The sequence below is a fragment of the Rhododendron vialii genome, chromosome 10a, assembly GCF_030253575.1.
Source record: "Rhododendron vialii isolate Sample 1 chromosome 10a, ASM3025357v1".
Lineage (NCBI taxonomy): Eukaryota > Viridiplantae > Streptophyta > Magnoliopsida > Ericales > Ericaceae > Rhododendron > Rhododendron vialii.
The window spans coordinates 25,307,887-25,329,715 of NC_080566.1; the positions used below are offsets into that span (position 1 = coordinate 25,307,887).

Genomic DNA, 21,829 nt, shown 5'->3' on the forward strand with positions numbered 1-21,829 from the left:
AATCCTAATTCCGCTTTATAGGATTTTACAATTTTTGTTGTCTAATCTGTACACGTCATTACTGGGTCTTGGAGATTCAGTTTCCCAACACCAATATCATTTCCCTTAACAAAAAATAATTATATCTATTGCTGATTGGATACAGTGAGAATCAGAGAAAGGGATTTCCGAAACAAATAATGTAGTGAGTTAATCGAGGGCCCGTTGGTTAGGTGTGAACAACCAATTAAAGAGTGTTGTGAATTGATGTCTCGAATCCTAAATTGATACTAATTCGAAATCAAGCACAGCATCAGAAAACGAGTGTGATGTCAATATCACGACCTAAACTTAGCTCCTCCCCTCACTGTTTGATCACATGGCGCCGCTCCGCCTCATTGAATCATTTGTATACGGTCTTACCTTTATTTTCACCTGCCCCTTTCTCGCTCAGTTTTTTTCCTCTCTCGTGATTCACAATCGGAAAATAGTGGGTGTAATGGTTCAGGTTTGATTCTTGAAATTTGACCGCAAAAAGGTACTAACTTTTTAGAAATTTCAAAGTTTCAATGCAAATGTCCTGTATATGATTTGAATGGAGAAGAAATTAGTCAAAATGTGCGCAGACTCGGGTATCTGCCACTGCAATACCCCGAGAAAAAAACAATTTGATCACATGGGGCTGCTCTCCCTGATTTAAATCTTTTGTATATGGTCTAACCTTTATTTTCACATGCTCCTTTTCTCGCTAGTCTTTTCCTCTCTCGTGTCTCACAAGCGCAAACAGTAATTCTTTGTCCAGCCCTCTGGTTAGTCGGGGGATTGGTGGGTGTCTTCTCCGCACAATTATCCGAGTTCGATTTTAGGGACTCGGAGATGTTGCTAAGCAGCTCCTTGCTGAGTAACTGATCCGGCAGTTCATCTTAATATGAACGGCTCGGATCGAATCTGAGAACATACAAATTTGAACCGTCTATTACTCGGTTAAGATTCGAGCCGTCGATTATCGAAATGTTTCACCACTCTACAAAAAGATGTTCGGTAGCATCTTCCATTCCGATTTTTAGGGCCAGATGGTAAAGAAGTACTCTTTTCATCTATTTTTAAGTATTCGGCTTCATAATTCTTACTTATCAATGAAACATATTACTATTACATATCTCACATTAACTTTTATCTCTACTTTTCAAAGTTATCCTTCACTTTCACCCATTAACTCTTTATATTTAGTATGGGATAACTTAAAATATTAAAATACTGAAATCTTGTTTGGGAAGAGAGGAGGGAGAATAGTTATAAATTTTTTAATCCCGGTATGTATGGCGTGACTCTTATATACCATATATATAAAAGGAGGAAATATCTGTATGCTGGTTTGCACTCTCTTACAATAATAGTAATAACAGTAGGAGTAATTTTCTTTGTCCAAAAGCGGTACAGCACATGTCCTATCCCCATCAATATAAATATTACCCTCTGGCGACTTCATTATTCAATTCAATGTCGCCTTTCCGTAGATTCACAGACGACGAAGATACTTCTGTTCTTGAATATCCCTGCTCCCCTCTGTCTTTCTATTTCCAGACTTTTAGGTGTCTCTCATAATTTCTCAAAGAAAGTGAAAGGCTCACAGTGAGATTTAGAGAGAGAGAGAGAGAGAGAGAGAGAGAGAGAGGAGAAGAGAGAAATGGCAGAGGAGGAAGGTGTGAGTAGTGAGGCAGTAAGTGGACCGATTCGTCGCGTTCTCTTCATCTCAGCTGGTGCTAGTCACTCTGTTGCTCTCCTTTGTAAGCTTCATTTCCATTTTCTCTGTGCCAACATTACCCTCTCTATTCGTACGCGTTAATTTAGCCGCATTCAAGCATACAGACACGTACATGCTGTTTTATCATCTGCACTTGTTCTTTTTGTTAGATTTTTCTTGGAGTTTTCCAACTTAAAACCAATTTGCAATAGGTGGAGTTGAGAGTAGATTATATTAACTAAACTTGGGTGGCTTAGCTGAGCGATGGGAGATGAAGTCTAACAATTTTCTGGCTGCAAGTTTTGATTTTGAGTCTTGATCTTATACTTTGATTAACTATTTTGATTTCTAAAACTGCAATTGGTGACTATTAAAATACATGGTTTGGTTGTCTCTTTATGATCTGAAATTAGTAACCCTGAAAAAGTTCCTTCCATCGGGGTGTAGTTCGAACTTGTGAATTAGCAGTCCTGATGATTATGCAAGTTGCAGCGCTATTTTTTCTTTCTTTTTTGAGCAAGTAACCAAAATCGGGTTGTTAGATGATGAAAGGTATAAACTCCTGAAGGTGTTATATTTGTCTGTGAAATGGTTGCTTTTCTCTCACAATAGTGCAATGTGACATGATGTTAGGTTTATTAGGTATTTGCTTTATTCTCTTATAGAAGTTATAATGCCGTCTAACTTGTGCCGAAGAAGACGTTGCAATGGTATTCCTTACTATATGACGGGGCAGTGAATAACTTAGCCCGTTTCTGCAGTATTTTGTTTTGCTATGTTTTATTGATATTGGGTTGACTGCCGGTGGCTAGACATCCATTGGCAACATGCCAGACGCCGGTCAACAATGGTCTACCCTACTATAGGAGGCTGATTGGGTGGACAAAAGAAAATTTTGGGTGTGAGCATGAGGGTAGTTTCTGGTGTTATGGTAGGTGTCTAGGGGAAAGATGTGGCAAAATATTTTGGTAGGTTGGAGAAAAATAGGGTGTGCATTCTGATGTCGAAGCAGCCATTCTATGGACTTAGAGCAACTTTACCAGCAAAGCTAAAATAGCTTTGTAGCTATTTTAACTCATCAAAAGAGGAAAAGTAGTCCTACACTAGATTAGGTAAACAAAGAGCTAAAATGAATTTGTGAACAGTGCTTCGGCACTTTTACCTAGCAACTGTTCATCAGGTAAGGAAAAAAAATTACTTTCTCTCTCCTCTCTCCGTCCTCTCTCTCCCTGTTTCTTTTTTCTTTTTTTTTTAAATTGTCCTTTGTTGTACTTTTTGAGAAAGAAAAAGGTATATTTTAATAGAGGATAGGTTAAATAGATAGTGTTGGTGTAGTGTTGAAAGAAATATAGTAGGTAAAATAAAAAATGTGCACTGTTCACAAGTTTTTTTACCTAATTATTGATAAACTTGCTCTTAGATATAATCATCGCCTCTGGACTTGTATGAAAGATGGAATTTTTAACGCAAATAGATCCATATTTCTCATTTGTTCTCATATTTTCCAGAATGATTGGAATTTAAATATTAAGATAGAGAATTTTTTTTGGGACAATGGGGGACTTTTTAACTTGTGAACTAAGTTGCTAGACATGCTCAATGAGTCTTTGATCAACTCGAGACCCGAGACACGTCTTATACCCTTATCGAAGCACAAGTATTCTTCATGGCTGATGTCGAAGGGCCTATAGATGATTCATTAGCTCATTGTTTTTTGAGAGTCTTACTCAGCATTTTGAAGTCTTTTATGATCTGTAAAGGTAAAATGGGCTGCCTATGAAGTCAAATTGTTTTGGAGACTTCATCACTTTCGACGTTTCGTGGGTTATTTTTTCTCTATGATCTAAATGATCAATTCTAGGGTCCATGTGGAGTAATGTATTTCATAGTCTGCGATATGGAAACTGTAAAATTTGTTAGATAGAAGCCTCTACATGCACTAGAAATGGATATGAAATCATTGAAACTTCGTAAAATGTAGAATCCGCCGGTTAAGTCCTCTACATCCCTATTTGTAGCTCTAATCTTCTAAAACCTAAAGGGTTAGAAAATCCACAAAGATCGTCAAAAACGAGTTTGGGAATTCTTAAAAATGACTTGCTTCTTCTTACCATGACCTCTTTGTATATATTTATAGACAATAACAACCAATGTGAACCTTCCTTCAGTGGAACATGGGAAATTACACTCCTCCCTGTTAGTTTTTTTAAAGTATGTCTAACCAACCTCGCATCTTTGACCTGGCATAGAACAGTTTTCAGTTCCTTTATGGAGTAGTCCACATAGTCCCATAAATTACACAGTAATTTCTCAAAATACTGGCGGCACACTATTTAACTCCCCATGAAGAATGTTCCAGGGGGAAAACACTTTTTCCATTTTATTCTTGCACAATATGTAGCCGGACAATTAAAACATAGAGCTCCATTTCCAAAAGCAATGAAAAGGTCTATTGAAAAAACGAAAGTGACAGAGAAAGATCAAAATGGATGAAATGGATTAAATGGACAACTTGTAGAAAGAAAGAGAAAAAAGTCACAAATAAAAGACTAAAAGAAAAATTGGACACCTCGTCATCTGCATGCAGTAATCTGTCCACTGTGCTTTATTTGTGGCACTGCAAATGGATGAGGATACTCCTTGAAACTGTTTAGACTTAAACAGCTTTGCATCTATTGACTCACTCGCCCTTCGCCATAATGTTCTTATATCGCATCCTTCCCTGAAATAACTTATGCTTCTAGAATTCTCCTTCTTTCCTTGAGCAGTTCAATTGCTGTGATTTGAGTTAAACATGTTTTAAGAACCCAACTTAAATTCTGGACATCAAAATTTCACTTATTTTTGGGAGAAAATATTAGGTTGTGGTATGGGTGGGCTGGTCTTTACTTGGTAGAACCCTCGCTTTAAACTTCTATCGAAAGCATAATTTCTCATCCAAGCTTTGGTATCGTGATGCATTTCTTTTATAGAAGGATAAGCTGCAATGGGGATTCCGTTTTGCCTTCTAACTTGCAAGGACCATAGTAGTTTATCGTGTACCTAGTTTGTTTATCTTAAAGCATGTCACCTACGTTTATCATTGTGTTATTGTGCCTCCATCCATAGCTGAGTTCCATCTAGGTGTTTGAGAGATTGATAAAAGTTTTCAGGCCCACCTTAAACGCTTTAGCTTTTGAGACAACTTGTAATTTTATATGGTATCATACCTTGTTTTTAGGTCTTGGGTTCAAGTCTCTTTGTTTGCTAGTTCCTGATTCGCATTTTATCTCTCTCCATTTGCAATTTGTTTCTTTGCGTATTTTTTTGCATCTCCATGTGCAAGACGCGGTTGCACATTGGGGAGGGTACTAGATAGCTTGTTATTTATTCTAGACTGTGCACGCTCTTGGGACAATTGGTGATGTGACAGTTTGAAAGTTGCTGTAACTTAAACTTAGTTCATACTATTTTGCAAATAGAGACAAAATCACGGTTGAAATTTTCAGCTGGTAACGTTGTCTGCTCTTGGGGGCGGGGGGAGGATGGGCAGCTGGGCCATGGTGATGCTGAAGATCGGCTTTTGCCTACCCAACTCAGTGCATTGGATGACCATGAAATAACCTCTGTTACTTGTGGAGCTGATCATACAACTGCATTTTCTGAATCGAGGATGCAAGTGTACAGTTGGGGATGGTACGTCATTTTTTGTCTATCATAGTGCAGAAAGAAAAGTTTTTTGATGAACTAGCAGAAGATGGTGGTTTTTGGTTATCTTGGTCCTATTGAAAGGGGTTGGTTAGCTGAAATCTTTACTGGTTATAGACAAATCTGCATCAAGTTAGCTTAGATTTGGGAAGAGTGTGTGCTCAAATATGATGATGGAATTTAGAAAAGAGAATGTTTCATTTAAAAGACGTGGTAGAGAAAAGAAATGGCGAGTTAGTCAGCTAGAAGTGATATTGCCATCTTGGGTAGCTGTGGGGAAAAAATAATTTGTACTTCAATAAGAGGCCATGATATGCTACATACTATTTTTTTTGGGTAACTCGACTTGAAATTGAAAAAAAAAAAAAAAAGCTAACCGAATATACAACCTACAAGCTGCATACCCCAGGAGGAAGAAAAGAAAAGAAAATAACGGAAAATTATCCAATCTTATGCCAAAAGGCTACATGGTGCTAATAGAGTAATATCAGATGTTTCCTATCCATCTAAGGAGAGGGAGGGAAGGCAACAGGGCAAAATAATACGTGAGTAGGTACATGGGTAGAACTGATGCCACATGCTTCAAAATAACCACGTCTTGGAATCTCACATGGAGTTCACACGGCAAAGTGCCAAGTGCTATGAGTAGTTGACCATTATTGCTTGGTAGTTGTACCAAGAATCCAATCCTTGAACCAAATATCTAATTCATCATTGGCATGGTAGCTGTATCATCCTTTGATCCAAGACTCAGCAAGTTCCATTCTTTTGGGGACTGCACCTTAGCAAATAACCAACAGAACTTACTATGCTCAATCTAGGCTGCACCCAAATGCTGGACAACAAGACTAATAGCAAATGCAAAATTCTAGGGGACAACCCCCCAAAGATAGGTGTTTGGCCCGGAGTGCCCCCATAGATTTGGTTTCACAATGCCACTCCCTGCAACAACTCTAAAAACAAACTTGCAGGTGCGATGTCGAATGCCATAAACAACTTAATTGAAACCCTTCCTAACACCAATTGGTTTTAAGAGAGATGGTGGAAAAGCAGTCCGACAAGTGGTATCAGAGCCGGGAAGTTATGGGTTCAAGTTGTGGAAGCGTCATCGTGAGGGAGGGATTGGTGGGCCTAGAGTGCCCCCATGGATTTGGTTACACAATGCCACTCCCTGCGACCGCTCTAAAAGCAGACTTGCGGGTGCGATGTCGAATGCCATAAAAGACTTAATTGAAACCCTTCCTAACACCAATTGGTTTTCGGAGAGATGGTGGAAAAATGGTCCACCAATAAGTAAATTAAACAACTGAAAATAGGCATTCCGGGACATCCCCCACAGATAGACAATCATCCAACAAACAGACTACGTACTTGTTGATTGGAAGGAGAGAGAATAAGTGTATAGGGTGTTAATTAACTTAACACAAGAGAGCTTTTATTTATGATATGGGGAGACTTATTACATAACTCAACCAACCAATGTGGGACAAAGTCCAAATTCTATTCTAACACTCCCCCTCAAGCTAGAATAAATATCACAAAATCCCAGCTTGCTACATAACAACTCTAAGCGTTATTTAAACAATGGTTTGGTAAAGATATCTGGCAACTGAGCTCCTGTTTGACATGAAAGGAGTAGCCAACACACCACCATCTATCTTTTCTTGAACAATGTGACAATCTACTTCAATATGTTTGGTCTTCTCATGAAACACTGTATATGAAGCGATGTGTATTGCTGCTTGATTATCACAATATATAGGAATAGGTAACTGTATGCCAAATCCTAACTTCTCGAGCAAAGCTCACAACCTTAACAACTCTATTAAAAAGGATTTTGTTTTAAGGTTTCCTTGTAAAATAATTATCCATTCCTTCTGGAACTTAGATTTGGTTAAGAACTCATAATTCAGCGTAACAGTTTTATCTTCGGACTTTTTGTTTCTTGTCGTATGATAGAAGAACTTAATTTTTTACCCAACCAACTGCAATAGGTATCAAACTCCTTTCCATAGGATTTCAACCTGCAACCTCACTGCTTTTAAGTGCTCCACACATCGACTAGACCAACTGCCTAGGTTTGGGACTTGGGATGTATTGTATGAGCGGAGATCTTGTTGGTGCATTTTCACTTTGGTATCAATCGTTTTATCCAATTGAGAGAGCGGTTTTACGTTGGTTCCCATTTTTTTTGTATTTTTCGTTAACAAGTGTCAAAATCACCTACCGAAAAGAGGAAGGTGAACTGTGCTAATCAAAAAGAAAAGAAATTAACTAGAAAATTACGCTCAATTGAATCCATGGATCCAAAACACGATTAGACGAGATGCCATGCTTCACATGAAATTTTCAAGTTCCCATTTGGCTTCTTGTACCAGAGTCATTAGTTAGAGGTTGGATTTTTTGGCTTTTCTGAAGTATGCTATCCTTACACTTTCATATTCCAATGACATTATATCTGTGGTTTGAGGTAGGCTTTAAATCTTTTCTACAGCTTGAAGTCCAGTAATTTTACAACTAGTTTAAGGAAAGTCACCCCTATTTTCAAGCTTCGTAAGTTGAACATAATTTAGTGCAATATGGATAAGGCTATACTTCCTTCACTCTAGAAAAGTAAAGAGCTTGTGGAACTCTGTAATCTTTGATATCTTATATTCTTCCAATAGTGGCGTGCAGGTAGTATACAAAAATTATAAGCAAAATTCACCAGTTTGTTGGGTTGCGTAGCATTTGCTGCATTTCTACTATTCTCCTTCAAGGCGTTAACTGATTGATTTTATGGTTTTCTCTGCATTACCATTTGCAGCTTGTCATTTTAAACTTATTATCTTTATCGTTGTAAGCTATTTGTCTGGGACCTGTACTTCATGTAGATTACAATAGAACAATAGCATAAGTTCTTCCGTCTTTGACGTGTCCCTAGTTGTGATAAACTTGAGTATGAACATTTTGAGCTTTTTATTTCTCTTCTGTAGAGATTCATGTGTGTGCTACTCAAAATTCTTCTTGATAACTTGTATTCATGTTTTCTTATCGATCACGTTGCATGTTATTTTTCGACTGACAGGAACTTTTTACAATTCAGCTTTTTGACCACATTTAATTGGTTGTTTGTTAATCATGCGCCTTCAAAAGGTGAACAGACTTTTCGTAGTTGTTTCTCGAATCCAAAAGCCAGTAAGTGGCTCTTCTAATGCTAAACTGTTTAGCACTCTCAAGTTTCTGAATTCTCTTTCGAAAGCAGGTTAGATTTGTCATTTGATGTCGTCATGGATGCACCATGAATATATTGGAAATGTCAACATGGCTAGGAATCGTGTTCCTTTGTAGTATAATGGAAACTGCTATTCCTCACGTCAGAAAGCATTCTCACTTCCATTTTAATGGCTCCTGTTGTGAGATTATCTCAAAAGTCTTATAACCATCCTATTTGATATAATGCGGTTTTTCTTGACAGGGGTGATTTTGGGAGGCTGGGTCATGGAAACTCTAGTGACTTGTTTACTCCTCAGCCAATCAAAGCATTACAGGGTTTACAGATAAGGCAAATTGCCTGTGGAGACAGCCACTGTTTGGCAGTGACCATGGAAGGCGAGGTGCAGAGGTTGGTAGCAATTGCTACTCTGTTTCCCAATTTGTGGTTATATTTGTTTGTTTGTTTCCTCTTAGGATTACTATTGCTGTGGCAGTGGACCAAAACAAATTTAGTTAACTACAAATCTTTTTCCACTTTTTCTTGTTTTTGGAGTAATACAAAACTGATAACATGCTACTATGATACATATGTACTCATGATAGGGAATAGGAGGAATCACCCTGTAGGATATCCATATTTGATCCTGGAGAATAATCTGTTAGTGTAGTTATTTTGTTTAGAGAGATCATCTAGTAGATTTGTGGTATTGTTTTAGTTAGGATTTATGTACGAGGGAATATTGTTTTGAGGACTCTAATCTTTATCTGATTGTTGTCATTCGGTGAGCCTATTTTAAATGGGATTCTACTTATGATGTTGGGAATTAATTATATGAAAAGAAATATTTTATATTTGTGGTTGCCATTGCTTCTTCTGAGAAGTGCATTCCTAGGGTTCCTTGGGTGCTGATTACCAAGGTTTATTTTTATTTATCCTTTGTTCTTGATTGTCCTGCATCAACTCACCGTTTTATGGTAGTCCCAGCATCTATTAATCAAAGTGATTGCTCTCTATATTAAACTTCATAGGTCTAGCATTTGAGCTCTCTTTCGGTGAAGAAATCAGCATTAGCATTTTGATTTGTAGATGTGTAGTAGATATGCCAAGCCTGGCCTGAAAAAGAAAAAAATTCTCTAATTGTGGTTCTCTCTTCACCACCTCACATACGTTGCTAAAATTGCTTTCTGGATACTCTAGCAAGATCATTCAAGTTTTTACACCTTTTGCCCTCTAATCTCTGCTAGTTGTTTTGCTTTCTTTGACTGGCTACTTACCTGCAGGATTGAAATAACACGTGTTTGCCTGCCTTCTAAGTTTTCACGATCTTCAACTTGGGACTCTTTAATTCCCTTTATCTCCTCCACTGCGTAGTTGGCCGATTTATTCACAAAGTCTCTGTTTTGTGCTTCCACTTCATTCTTCACAAACTCTCGCCAGTTCCTACGGTCACATCTTGAGTTTGAAAGAGAAAAGGAAAGCGGGGTCTGCTTTACTCTGTACATTAGGGGTAGTTTTGCCATTTAGTTTCCTCTCTTGTATTGTATTTGTCAATTAATACGTAATAATAGATATTGTCCTCTTCTCTGTGGATATCACAGACCAATTTCAAAGCTTCTAAAACTAGGAAATCGAACGACAAAATAAGACGTAAATATTCAAGATTAGACTCCTCACGATGGACCAATATTCACAACTCTTTAAGAAAGACGATAAAGCTTGACAATTTCATTAGAATAGAACTGGGCAGCACGGGAAGGAACACAGAATGCAATGACGGAGTTTTGGAGAAACAGACAACCACCATAAGAGTCTAACATTTCATACAGAGATTCGAATAGCAACATGTTCCAAATTTGAGATTTCTGGAGATGTATTTACTTCGTGAAGTTTTATTACGCTTTCTTTGTAAACATGTTGTGTTCACATACTCTATACACATTTTGCTTTGCTTTGCTTTCTTATGTATGGTTGAAGTTGGGGGCGGAATCAAAATGGCCAACTTGGTCTTGGCACCACTGAAGACTCTCTTGTGCCGCAGAGAATTGATGCATTTCAGGTATTGTTGTTTATTTTCATACTGAGATTGTTGTATGCTTGCCCATGACAGCCCTAGGTACTGAATGTTTTGGCTTTTAAGCCTGATTTCACGTCATAACTTGTATGCCTTTTGGTTAAAATTTCCAGACAGTGAAGTTGAAAATTCTACCTTTGATAATAAATATACTTTGTTTGAATTCTTGAAACATAACAAAAGAAATTCCCCTGTAAAGGACTAGATAGCTATCCAACAACATAAGAGCGATGTGAAAGAGGAGGGTGTGTGGGGAAGAAGGCTGGAAATTGAAGGCAAACATCCATATAGAAAGAAGAAATATCAACAGAATAAAATTCAAAATCCCTTGCAAGTTTGGTCTCACAAAGAACTGCCACCATAGGCACGCTCCACTTTTCAAGGGCTTCCCTTTCCAAGTTCTTTGTTACCAGGAAATCAGAAAACGGCTACAGGCATCTTTAGATGTTCAGACATACCGATTTTCCATGCATTGTGACTGCGCTCATATTTATAGCAGGAGACAATTAGGGTCATTTGTGCTAATTTACTTACGATCCTTTCTTATGTTGTTTAATGTAATAACTAAAATAGCATATTAACTTGACCTTAATTTAAGTTGCACAGAGTACAACAGTGTTGGATGCGGATAATGTTTAATTCACACTTTGCTTTGTTTAATCTTTTTGTAGGGGATCTCTGTCAAAATGGTTGCTGCAGGTGCTGAACACACGGCTGCTGTTACAGATGACGGTGAGCTTTATGGTTGGGGCTGGGGCAGATATGGAAACTTGGGTTTAGGTGACAAAAACGATCGCTTAGTTCCTCAAAAAGTTTCTAGTGTTGAGGTATTTGTCACCTCTTTGAGATTTCTGTTCTTGTACTCATGATATACTTGCAATCTATGTAGCACCCTCTAGAGGTCGAGGCATCGTCGTGTCCGACATGGGGACACGGCTAGAATAGATACATGCTTGACACAACACACCACCTGGCGTGTCCAATTATTGAAGTTAATTTTTTTAGGGGACACGGCAGGGACAATTCTGGGACATGGTAGGGTCACGGTGGGGGTGTAAGTGTATTTTTTAAATTTTTTTGAGGGTAACGATGTTGTTACTGAAAAGTTTTGGGTTTAAGTGCAAGTTAACCTATAAAAACAAGTCCTGAAGAGAAGAAACCCCAACATCAGATTCCTCTCATCCATTTTGTTTTGTTTACATTTTGCAATTTAAACTTTATAGTACACGTGGCATGTCCCCCACCATGTCTGTATCCCCATTTTTTTAGAAGTCCTGTGTCTCGTGTCCGTATCCGTGTCTGTGCTACATAGCTTGCAATGAAATCCAGATGCTTTCGGCAGAAAAGGGCTTTTTCAATCGTGTTTTACTAATCTAGAGTACATTAGTCTTCACTTGAAAGGAACCAAATCTTTAGATGCTTTTGTCTATGTGAGTTTATGCTCTTGTTTGTCGGAAGAATTTACAGTTACCATGACGAGCATTTGTAGGCGCCTGCTTTTTAGAATTGATTGAGATGTGGAAGATAATGTAAAAACTCACTGATTGAATCAGACTAGTATGAGAATGCCCGTGCCAGCTATTAAGAGCTTGAAGTTAGGCTTCATTTGCCTACTACTATGTATTATTAAAACTATGTTGTTTTTAACTATTTTTTGAAATTTTCTAATATTTTTCATTGTTTCTCACTTAGAAACTCTTGATAACCGGTTCAAACTGTGCATAATGGAATGAACTTGGGAAGTTTGGCTGGTAGCTCTAGTTGGCTGCATGACTGGACAAAGACTTGAATCACTTGACGAATCTGGGTTGTAAAGTTTTGAGGGATTCTTTTGAGTATGGGCTCCAGTGCTACCTTGGATTGTTAAAATAAGTTAATGGTACTACAAGTTCGGTGAAATATGGAAGTTCTCTATAAAGTCAAAAATTGTTGAGTCCATCGAATGCTGAGTAACTAATGTTTTCCTTTCACTTTCATTCTAGAATTTTTTTGCATGTGCTTTTCCTCTTTTCCTGGATAGAAACTTCTAATCTGTGTTTGCATTGCAAGTTGTATGCGTATGAGTACTTGCTCGTACCCATTTTCACCGCTTGTTGTTAATTTTAAGGAAGGGAACCTTCTGCCTCATACTCTTTTAGGAACTGCCTTTTTCTTTTGATACGTACTGCACTTTTAAGAACAGGCGTGCCATTCCATAACAGGCCATTTTAGTTGAAGTGCTTATGACTAGTTGTCGTTAGTTTAAATCCCTACGTGTCAAGTTCCTCTTCCCCTTAAACTTGTTTTTATAAATATAGTAGACATGCTACTTACACTCAAGTCACTATTTTTAAAGTTCCAGGCAGAGAAAATGGTCATGGTGGCATGTGGATGGAGGCATACAATATCTGTCTCCTCTTCTGGTGGTTTATACACTTATGGGTGGAGTAAGTATGGTCAACTAGGACATGGGGATTTTGAAGACCACCTCGTGCCTCATAGGTTGGAGGCATTGGGTGAACATTTTATTTCCCAGGTAACCTTTTAGGCTGTGATTGGATGGATTATGCTTTCATAATTTTCAGCTCCTTTATATACTAACTTTTGGCAAAGAAAATCAAGAATTAGTCGTAGTAGTAAGACAACTGTTACCAAAGTGGCAAAAATCATATTAAGTAAATTATGATTTTAAGTTGGACAAAATCATATTAAGTTTTAGTCGTTCAATATAATTTTGTTTAATTTTTGGTTATTACTCCGAATTAGTGAGTTTGTATTGTTAAGCATGGCTGTTTCACATGGGCAATTTAGGCGAAGATGACGACTCAAGCTATACAATATAGTGGATTTAGCAAGGGTGGAGCTATGTTGGGGCCCGGGGGGCCCCGGCTCCCCAAGCATCCGAGTTTTAAAATTTTATTATATATATTCCTGATTTTCAATATTATTGACAATTATTTGTGTATAGCTACTTATAATCTTAATAATTTTGGTTTGATTTGATAACAAACCGGTTATTTTACATTCTCATTTCTCAGTTTTTTTCATAAATAAAAAATAAGCAAGTGTCAGTTCAAAGAGTCTAAAGAAAAAAACAAAATGATTGATATACTTTAACTGCATTAGGTTTGAATCATTTCTATATACAAATATGTACTGGAAAGCAAAAACCTTATGATATAATATGCAAAAACCTTATGATCAAAATCCTGGCTCCGCCACTGGGATTTAGTGTCAAACAATATTGCAGACTTTAAATTGAGAGGCTGACCATCCCTATCGTTGGGTTAGTTTTCCTATGAGTTGGTTAATTTGAGATAGTCCTTGGGGGCTTGTTTTATTGGGTTCATGACCATAGATCATTTAGTTCTTAGCTGCTCTAACCTGCTACTGGATGTGACGAATCTGCTCTAGCGCCTCAGTCCTGCGATGCAAAGCATGAATCATGTTAGAACCTTGCTCCCATCAAGAGAGAACTTGCTCTCAAATGGGATAGAGCCTCTTAAAGATAACAAATCCCAAATCAACGAAAGATGATATACGAAGTAAAGGAGATTGTGTGGTATCCATCAGATTACAAATAAAACTATTTCAAATCTATTATATTGACTCATTACCATTCCTTACATGTACATGAATAGTCATTTCGAAGTTAGTAACAGGCATGAATATTTATTCATATAATTGCACCATGCAAAATCCCTCCCACATGTTTAGTTGTATATAGCGTATAAAAGCTCCTATTGGCGCTCCCAACCTTAGACACTTCTAGATTCTTCCGCACCAGCTTCTTGCCACAATGGTTTTGCTTTGGGTTATAGACTAGTATATAAATCTTAAAATATTAACTCTAGAAATGCATCAATAAATACATGAAAACAGACCTGTCTATTGCTTGGTTAATAATATACATATGAGTGTGTCGATCTGGGAATATGGTACTATTCACTGTCTTTTAACTGTTATCAGCTTTAATGTTTTCAGATATCGGGTGGTTGGAGGCATACCATGGCACTAACATCTAATGGAAAACTTTACGGTTGGGGTTGGAATAAGGTTGTTGACTTTAATCTGATTTATTTCTCCGAATTGGTTTCTATTCCATCATATTATCATCAAAATGTTTGCTAGCTTGATAATAAACGTACTTATGGTGTCTCTTGTCATGAAATTAAAACTTTTTGCTTGCACAGTTTGGACAGGTTGGTGTTGGTGACAATGTGGACCATTGCTCTCCTCTACAAGTTAGATTTCCACATGAGCAGGCAATTATTATTCCCATAGCTCTGGTGGATTTACATGTTCATGACTTCAATGGCAACAATATTTTTGCAAGTCTGTCCGTCCCAATCATCACTAACTTTCACTAGTTTGGGATTCCACTTGCAGAAAGTAGTTCATATCTCATGTGGATGGAGGCACACACTTGCTTTTACCGAAAGACACAATGTGTTTTCTTGGGGAAGAGGTACAAATGGACAGCTTGGGCATGGGGAGTCTATTGACCGGTAATATCTTTGTACTGGGCCAGTATCTCTTCAATGATTTTTGCATTGGGCGCCTCTGAAATTATGATATAAAAGGCTATAAAATAGTTTTTATTGCTTTTATTTTTTGTTTGTTTCAGATAATTAAACCAGTTTATTAGAAACAAGAAAGGAGGAGATCCTCGAGAGATACAAAACACCAAGGCATGAGCCTAAACAAGAGAAATGCCAAGTCTGGCAAACCTAAAGCCTATCCAGAGAGATGCCAATACTGCCAAGAGGAAAGCAACAAACTTTTAAACTGAAAGAGGAATGTGCCAATTCTAGCAGAGCAAAGAAGATAAGGATATGAACTTGACATTACTGCTTTGGGAAACCTTAATCCTTATTTCAAATTTGATCTGACTATAACAGCAGAGGGAGCTAAAGAATACCCATAAAAGTCCTACTGTTCCTTTCATGTCATAAGAAATGAACTACAGCAGCAAAGGCAAGTCTTCGTAGGAGGCTAGGAAACCCTTTCCCTTTGAAATTAGAGCAGAGCCAGTCTATTTCCTGGGACCAAAGGATAGGACTCCTTGATGATCAAAAAAAGAAAGGATAGGACCCCTTAGAATCCAGAATAGAGTAGCAATAGCAGCCCACACTTGTTTTGAAAAGGAACCCCAGTCAATTTTCTGGAACCAAAGGACAAGACCACTTAGAATCCAGCATTGAGTATAGCAGCTCACACTTGTTTTGAAAGGGAACACTCAAAACATTTATTTTAGGTTAATGGTATATCAGAACAATTTTGCAGCTGTTGCTGGTAACAATGGGTAGTATGAACGAGAGAAAACTTGAATTACCCATGAATTTCAGTTCCCAAGTTTGTTGCATGACCAAAGTCAGATCGACCTTAGTTCACTTGACTACGCGAAAGCAGCCCATTGTTCTGCTCATAAGGATATACCTCTTTCTATGTTATGCTAGAACTCGGATGTAGAAAATATGCCTATAAATGCACTCTGGCCATGGCCTTCGTTAGGGAGAGAAATTAATGCGGGTCAGGAGGACGAAGAGGGGATAATAAGTGCATGATAGTATTTTTGCAGTGAATATTTAACAGAGTCAGGTGTGTGGTTTAGTCCAAAACCATAGGAGGCTGAGTTCATTATACAAGAATGTCAAGGAGGTAAAGTGGTTCAACCAAAACCCGCAACCACCGGAAAGTAGAAAGGATTTTACCTGACTAGTGATGGAAAAGAAACGATAAATATGTAGAAGGGGAAACAAGAAAGCTAGGAGCAATCCAACCTTTGCAACGAAGGAAACTTACAAATATTGTCAAGATCTAGTTGCAAAATCAGCCTCTTCCCTTTGGATCGCATTCATGAAACTCTCGGTTTCAAGGTTCTGAATACCGTTTCGGACATGGTACCGGATTTGTCACTGGAACGGTACATCCCGGTACCGGTATGGTACCAGGTACCATTTCGGATTTGTCGTTAAAATATAAAAAAATATATACATTTAGTTATACATAAAGTCCTACTATTAGACTATTACAATTTTCTAAAAACAAGTTTAGCATTTATTTTTAATAATCAATAGCTTTCCAAACAGTGGGCTCAAAACCAAAACCACTGGTTTTCCAATCCACTGGTTTTCAAACACTTTCTTCTCTCTTTTCTCCTCTGTAAAAGTTCCCATTCCAAATTCCCAATGCAACTATTCCACATTTTTTTCCATTCCACTTTCAAAGGGGTGATGTTTATCTCCCCAAAACTGAGAAAAACGTATAGGAACAACAGAGGACTGCTGGAGAAGACTACCCACGGCGGTGTGGAAACTGGAAACTTCACCAGTTCACCCACAGTTAAGATAAATCAATCAGCTGCAAGATTATGCCAGACAGCCGGAGAAGACCAAGAGGAGTCAACATCAAATGTTGCTCCAATCATCGTCTTTTTCTCTCTTTCCCCTCCATTTCTCTATTTTCTTCTTTTTCTCAGTTTTGCAAAATCTCGGACGAAATTTCTGGTAACGTGATCTTGGCCGGTATTTCCGGTATTTTCCGGTAAAGCCCGGTATTGAAGCCGGGACGGTATTAGAGGGTTGTAGTACCGCTTTCTATCACGCCCCAAAATGAGAAGTGACCGGCCATGTACCACAAGGCCAACTTATGGAACACGTAGCCTAGAATAAAATAAGTTGTCCAACAATAATGGTTTTTTTTTTTATTAAATAAATCCAAAGCCAAATAAATCCCAATCATAAACATGGAGCAAAACCATCCCTTGAACCAGCCAATAAAAATTTACCACCAACAATATAGTAATCCCATTTTACTTAAAAGCTATACAAAGTGCGGAAGCAATGATTAAAATCTTTATACTAAATGCAACATCCTATGGAGGTCAATAAAAAGAAATCCCCAAGATGCCGCCAGAGTCCTTGCCTAAATCCCCAACTTGCCTGGAAAAGAAGTTGGATATAAATCCGTCAGCTGACGAGCTCAGTGAATAGCAAGTATGTATATTAAATAAAGTTGAAAGTGGGGATGAAAATAATTTACCATTAAACATAATTTGGCATACGAGGTGTCCAGCAGAATAATAAATTAATCAATAAAGTCTTTAACCAATGAACATTCTTAGTGGTGATCACAACAATAACTCCATCAACAATGGGGAACCACAATCAAACAGTACCATGGTCAAAATAAATCTCATAAAAATTGGATCCAATATCGAACTTAGAGTCACCAGGGTTGGTAGCCCGTGGTACTTTTCCCTAAGATGATCCGGCGAAAGAAAGTCGTTGAGCATTAGAGTCACCGGCCTAACACGGTCTTTTCCCCAATGGCTAGGGTCACCAACACGAGAATGAATAATTTCCCTGGACTTTCGAAATAAATGTTCCCATTAATGTCCACCAAGTTCTCACCAAAAAGAATATTAACAATTGATCTCAGAAAATTTATCGCATGCCAATTTACAGAACAACTTATAAACAGTTTTGAGTCTCCGAATAACATTCATATAAATTTCTGAAGGAAATACTTTTAATAGACACAGGGATCTTTCGAAGATACGTAACATGCTTAACTACTCACCTAGGCCAAAAAGCTAAAGCAATCGAACAACGCAAAACGAGCCTAACCTGAACACAGAATCATATAGAAATATAATTATCACTAACTGGGTCTACATATCAATAGCAATGAAAGACCACCTAAGAGATTATTTAACTAACCTAGATTAATTACCCAAGTCACTAGACAACTAAGAACCCAAACCCTAATTTACTATACCCACAGCAGCCACCAAAATCCATCCACGGAAACTCCAAGGATTTCTTTGTTTTCCTAGAACAATACCATGACACCACCTGTTACCCCTTTAAAATACTTACCTTTGTTCACCATTAAATCATGTATAAAGAACATGTACTCATATCAGTCAAAAACCAATATTTATTCCGAAATCAATATTGCAATTGGTATCAAAATTATTAAACTAAGAACTCTCCCGAATAATTAGAACTTCTTCAAAATCCCTACTCACAACACTAGATCACCACGCGCCACCACAAAGCCACGTAGAGTACTCTCCAACCCAAGTCTTCCGTAACTGTGCCGACGAACGGAAAAGAAAGAAACAAATTAAGAATTTAGCAATTACCTCTGGAGATCTCCTTAGATTCGACTGTGCGGCTCTTTCTTTTCTTTTCTTTTTCCTCAGAACGTTAACACTAATGTAGAACCCTACTCAGCGTATAACATATAGCTTTAAGTATTACTCTTAAAACCACCCACTCCTCATGCTGCACCCTAAATTATAGCTAACTAATTAATTAGAGTTTAAGTAAGTAACTAGCAAAAATATATCTACTAATAATCAGATCCAACCTAATAAAAACTAACAGAATTACCATCTAGTACCACTGTTTTACCCAAAATCAATCTCATACTCTAAAGATTACAATAATGACAAGAATACCCATAGCGCTCGCAAAATAATTATTTGGGACCTAACCGTAACATACATATAATAAATGGCTATGTCGTTAATTAAATAAATAAAAATGCTAGGCCGTAGCACTTTCCTCTCAAACTAGTACGTACCAGCTGGTACGAAACGGTATTAACACCCTTGCTCGGTTTTATCTATGCTTTCAATCCTTGTCTCAAAAGCCATTTGTTTTTTGCATGCTAAGCCACTAGTTCATTCGTTGCATGGACACGTCTATTGGCCTCACATATCCATGTGTGACATGTGACACTTGACAATTCTTCGTTTCAGATGTAATTTAGTTATTTGTTTGACAATTTATCTAATGGGACCCATTGTATGCATGAAAAATCAGTTCTTGCCACTGGAAAAACAAAACACTATATGTGCAGAGGAAAATCGAAGTAAAATCAATAATGAGAGAGAGAGAGAGAGAGAGAGAGAGAGAGAGATCTATTGTTACTGATTTTACTTCGATTTTCCTTTGCATATACAGTGTACACATGAATAATCAGTTCTTGCCACTGGAAAACAAATGAAACACTATATACGCAGAGGAAAATCAAAATAAAATCAGTAACAACAGAGAGAGAGAAACTCTCTCTCAGGTAACACGCAAGTGCTCTCTCTCTCTCTCTCTCTCTCTCTCTCTCTCGTGCTACTAATTTTACGTTGATTCTCCCTGCATATATTGTGTACTCATGAATAATCAGTTCTTGCCACTGGAAAAACAAATGAAACACTATATGCAGAGGAAAATTGAAGTAAAATCAGTAACGAGAGAGAGAGCACTTACATGTTACCTTTCTTTTTCATTCCAGTTTATAAAGTAGGTATCCTTGCTTTCAAATGCATGCTCTAAAAGTATTCTAATATGGTATCGTGTCGTTAATGTTTAAACCTTTGGTACTTACGCCTACCGGTGAACCTGTATTGTGTTGACTGCCACCTCAGAGAAGTCTGAGACTCTGATGGTATGTGGGCTGTTGCTTAAGGTCTTGGAAACCTTAGTACTTTCTTTTTCACAAATAACTGGTTTTCATTTCCTGAGCTGAAGTCTTTTATGCTCTTTATTAGTAGCACTGCCAATACAGTTTCCAGTGCATGCTATTCTTATTTGTAATGGGGGTTAAGGGAGATGAATGCGGATAGGTGGTTGTTTTTGTCTCCTACTTTACCTACTTTACACTTTATTGAACACAGTGCTTTCTCAATGATGGTTGATCCCTGTGTAAATCTTGAACTTACATATTTCTTTTGAAATTCTGAAGAAATGTTCCCACGATCATAGAATCTCTCAGCGTAGATGGATCTAGCGGGCAACTTATAGAATCCTCAAAAATTGATTCGACATCAGGTGCTCCATGGTTTCCACTATTTCTATTTGTTTAGCAACATTGTAATTTGGACATATATATTAAACTGTAGAAATTACCCCCCTTTTTTTCAGCAGGAAAAGCTTTGGTTTCTCCAATTGAGAGATATGCAATCGTTCCCGATGATAACGTAAGGCTTACTTTCCAGCAATCTTCATTGCTAATTTGCTACTGCTTAAAAATAGTTGGAATGTAGAAAACGACTGCTAATAAATGGTGGAAGAGGCAAAATTAAGCGCACAAATGCGAACGCCTCTTCTGTTTTCCAGTCAATTTCTATGATATGAATTCCAACACTTGTTGGTTGCTAGTGTTGAATAATTTACCTACAGGCCCGTTATTCATGCTCCAGGGAAATTTTGAAACCAACAAGAGTCTTAAACCTATAGACCAATGGGGTTCGCTTGTTAATCGTTTCTTTAGACCAGTGGTCCATTGGTCTCTAGATGGATATAGTGAACTTTGATGTCAAGGAATTTGTCAAAATAACTGCCTTTAGACCTTGTAATATTTGTTGGAAATAAAATATGTCGATACTATTCAGAGAAAAATAACGGTACAGTCTTATCAAGTTGTATTATTTGCAAGGTTCTATTTTCCTTCTTATGTACCCCTACCCAGACTCACCTCATCTACCTGACCTTCCGGACTAACAATCAAATCACATGAAAATCTACTAGTACTAGAATGTAGGTGAGCATTCATCCAAATGAGCTTAATGGAATTGAAGTACCGACTTTTGTGCAGGTCCAAGGACAAACAGTAGCTTCAGTTAAGGGTAACGGAAGTGATGTAAGTGTCCCTGAGACTGACGTAAAAAGGATGCGTTTTGGAAATCTTTAGCTTCCACGATAGTAGTACCACGTTTTGTGTTGCAGCAAGTCTACGGACACAAGAATAATTCGAAGCATCAGTGTTCGCAGCACTGCATTCATCTTAAACGGGTGTGAAGTTCATACAGGATGAGTGTAGTGCTACAAAAACTACTGTGCGTGGTTCATTTTGTCTGTAGTCTTATTATTGGTTCTTGTTACTACTGAACTTTCCAGCAACGGTATTTTGAGATGGGACGAATATGATTTATGGAACATGTTATGTCATTTAGCCTTTATCTACTTCTGCTTTCTTTGGCGGCGATTGTATTATTGTTCAAGTTCGATATAAATGCCACATTTAGCTTCCCTAATTTCTAAGTGTAGCTTCAGAATTCCAATAGTATTCTAGTAGTTGCAACCATGCATCTCCTAGAGTCACGATTATGCTTGCCTACGATCAATTGAATGCTTGAATGGCTGCTTTGATGTGGTTGTTATTG

The 21,829-nt window shown here is 37.7% G+C and overlaps 1 protein-coding gene across 6 annotated transcripts; it reads left to right on the top strand.

Moving 5' to 3' along the window:
• Positions 1-1,457: 1,457 nt before the first annotated feature.
• LOC131303660 (ultraviolet-B receptor UVR8) lies at positions 1,458-21,629 on the top strand. 6 transcript variants are annotated; one of them, XM_058330628.1, is made up of 12 exons: positions 1,460-1,766; positions 5,212-5,398; positions 8,868-9,014; positions 10,581-10,662; positions 11,349-11,504; positions 13,019-13,192; positions 14,641-14,712; positions 14,850-14,921; positions 15,046-15,164; positions 20,410-20,495; positions 20,589-20,644; positions 21,262-21,629. In XM_058330628.1, exons 1-12 carry the CDS (start codon positions 1,667-1,669, stop codon positions 21,355-21,357), a joined length of 1,347 nt encoding a protein of 448 aa, XP_058186611.1. In that variant the 5' UTR covers positions 1,460-1,666; the 3' UTR covers positions 21,358-21,629. The 6 variants fall into 6 exon arrangements, with proteins under 6 accessions (XP_058186613.1, XP_058186611.1, XP_058186612.1 ...); XM_058330629.1 differs by having other exon boundaries at positions 1,461-1,766; positions 20,592-20,644; XM_058330624.1 differs by having other exon boundaries at positions 1,463-1,766; positions 13,013-13,192.
• Positions 21,630-21,829: the final 200 nt, after the last annotated feature.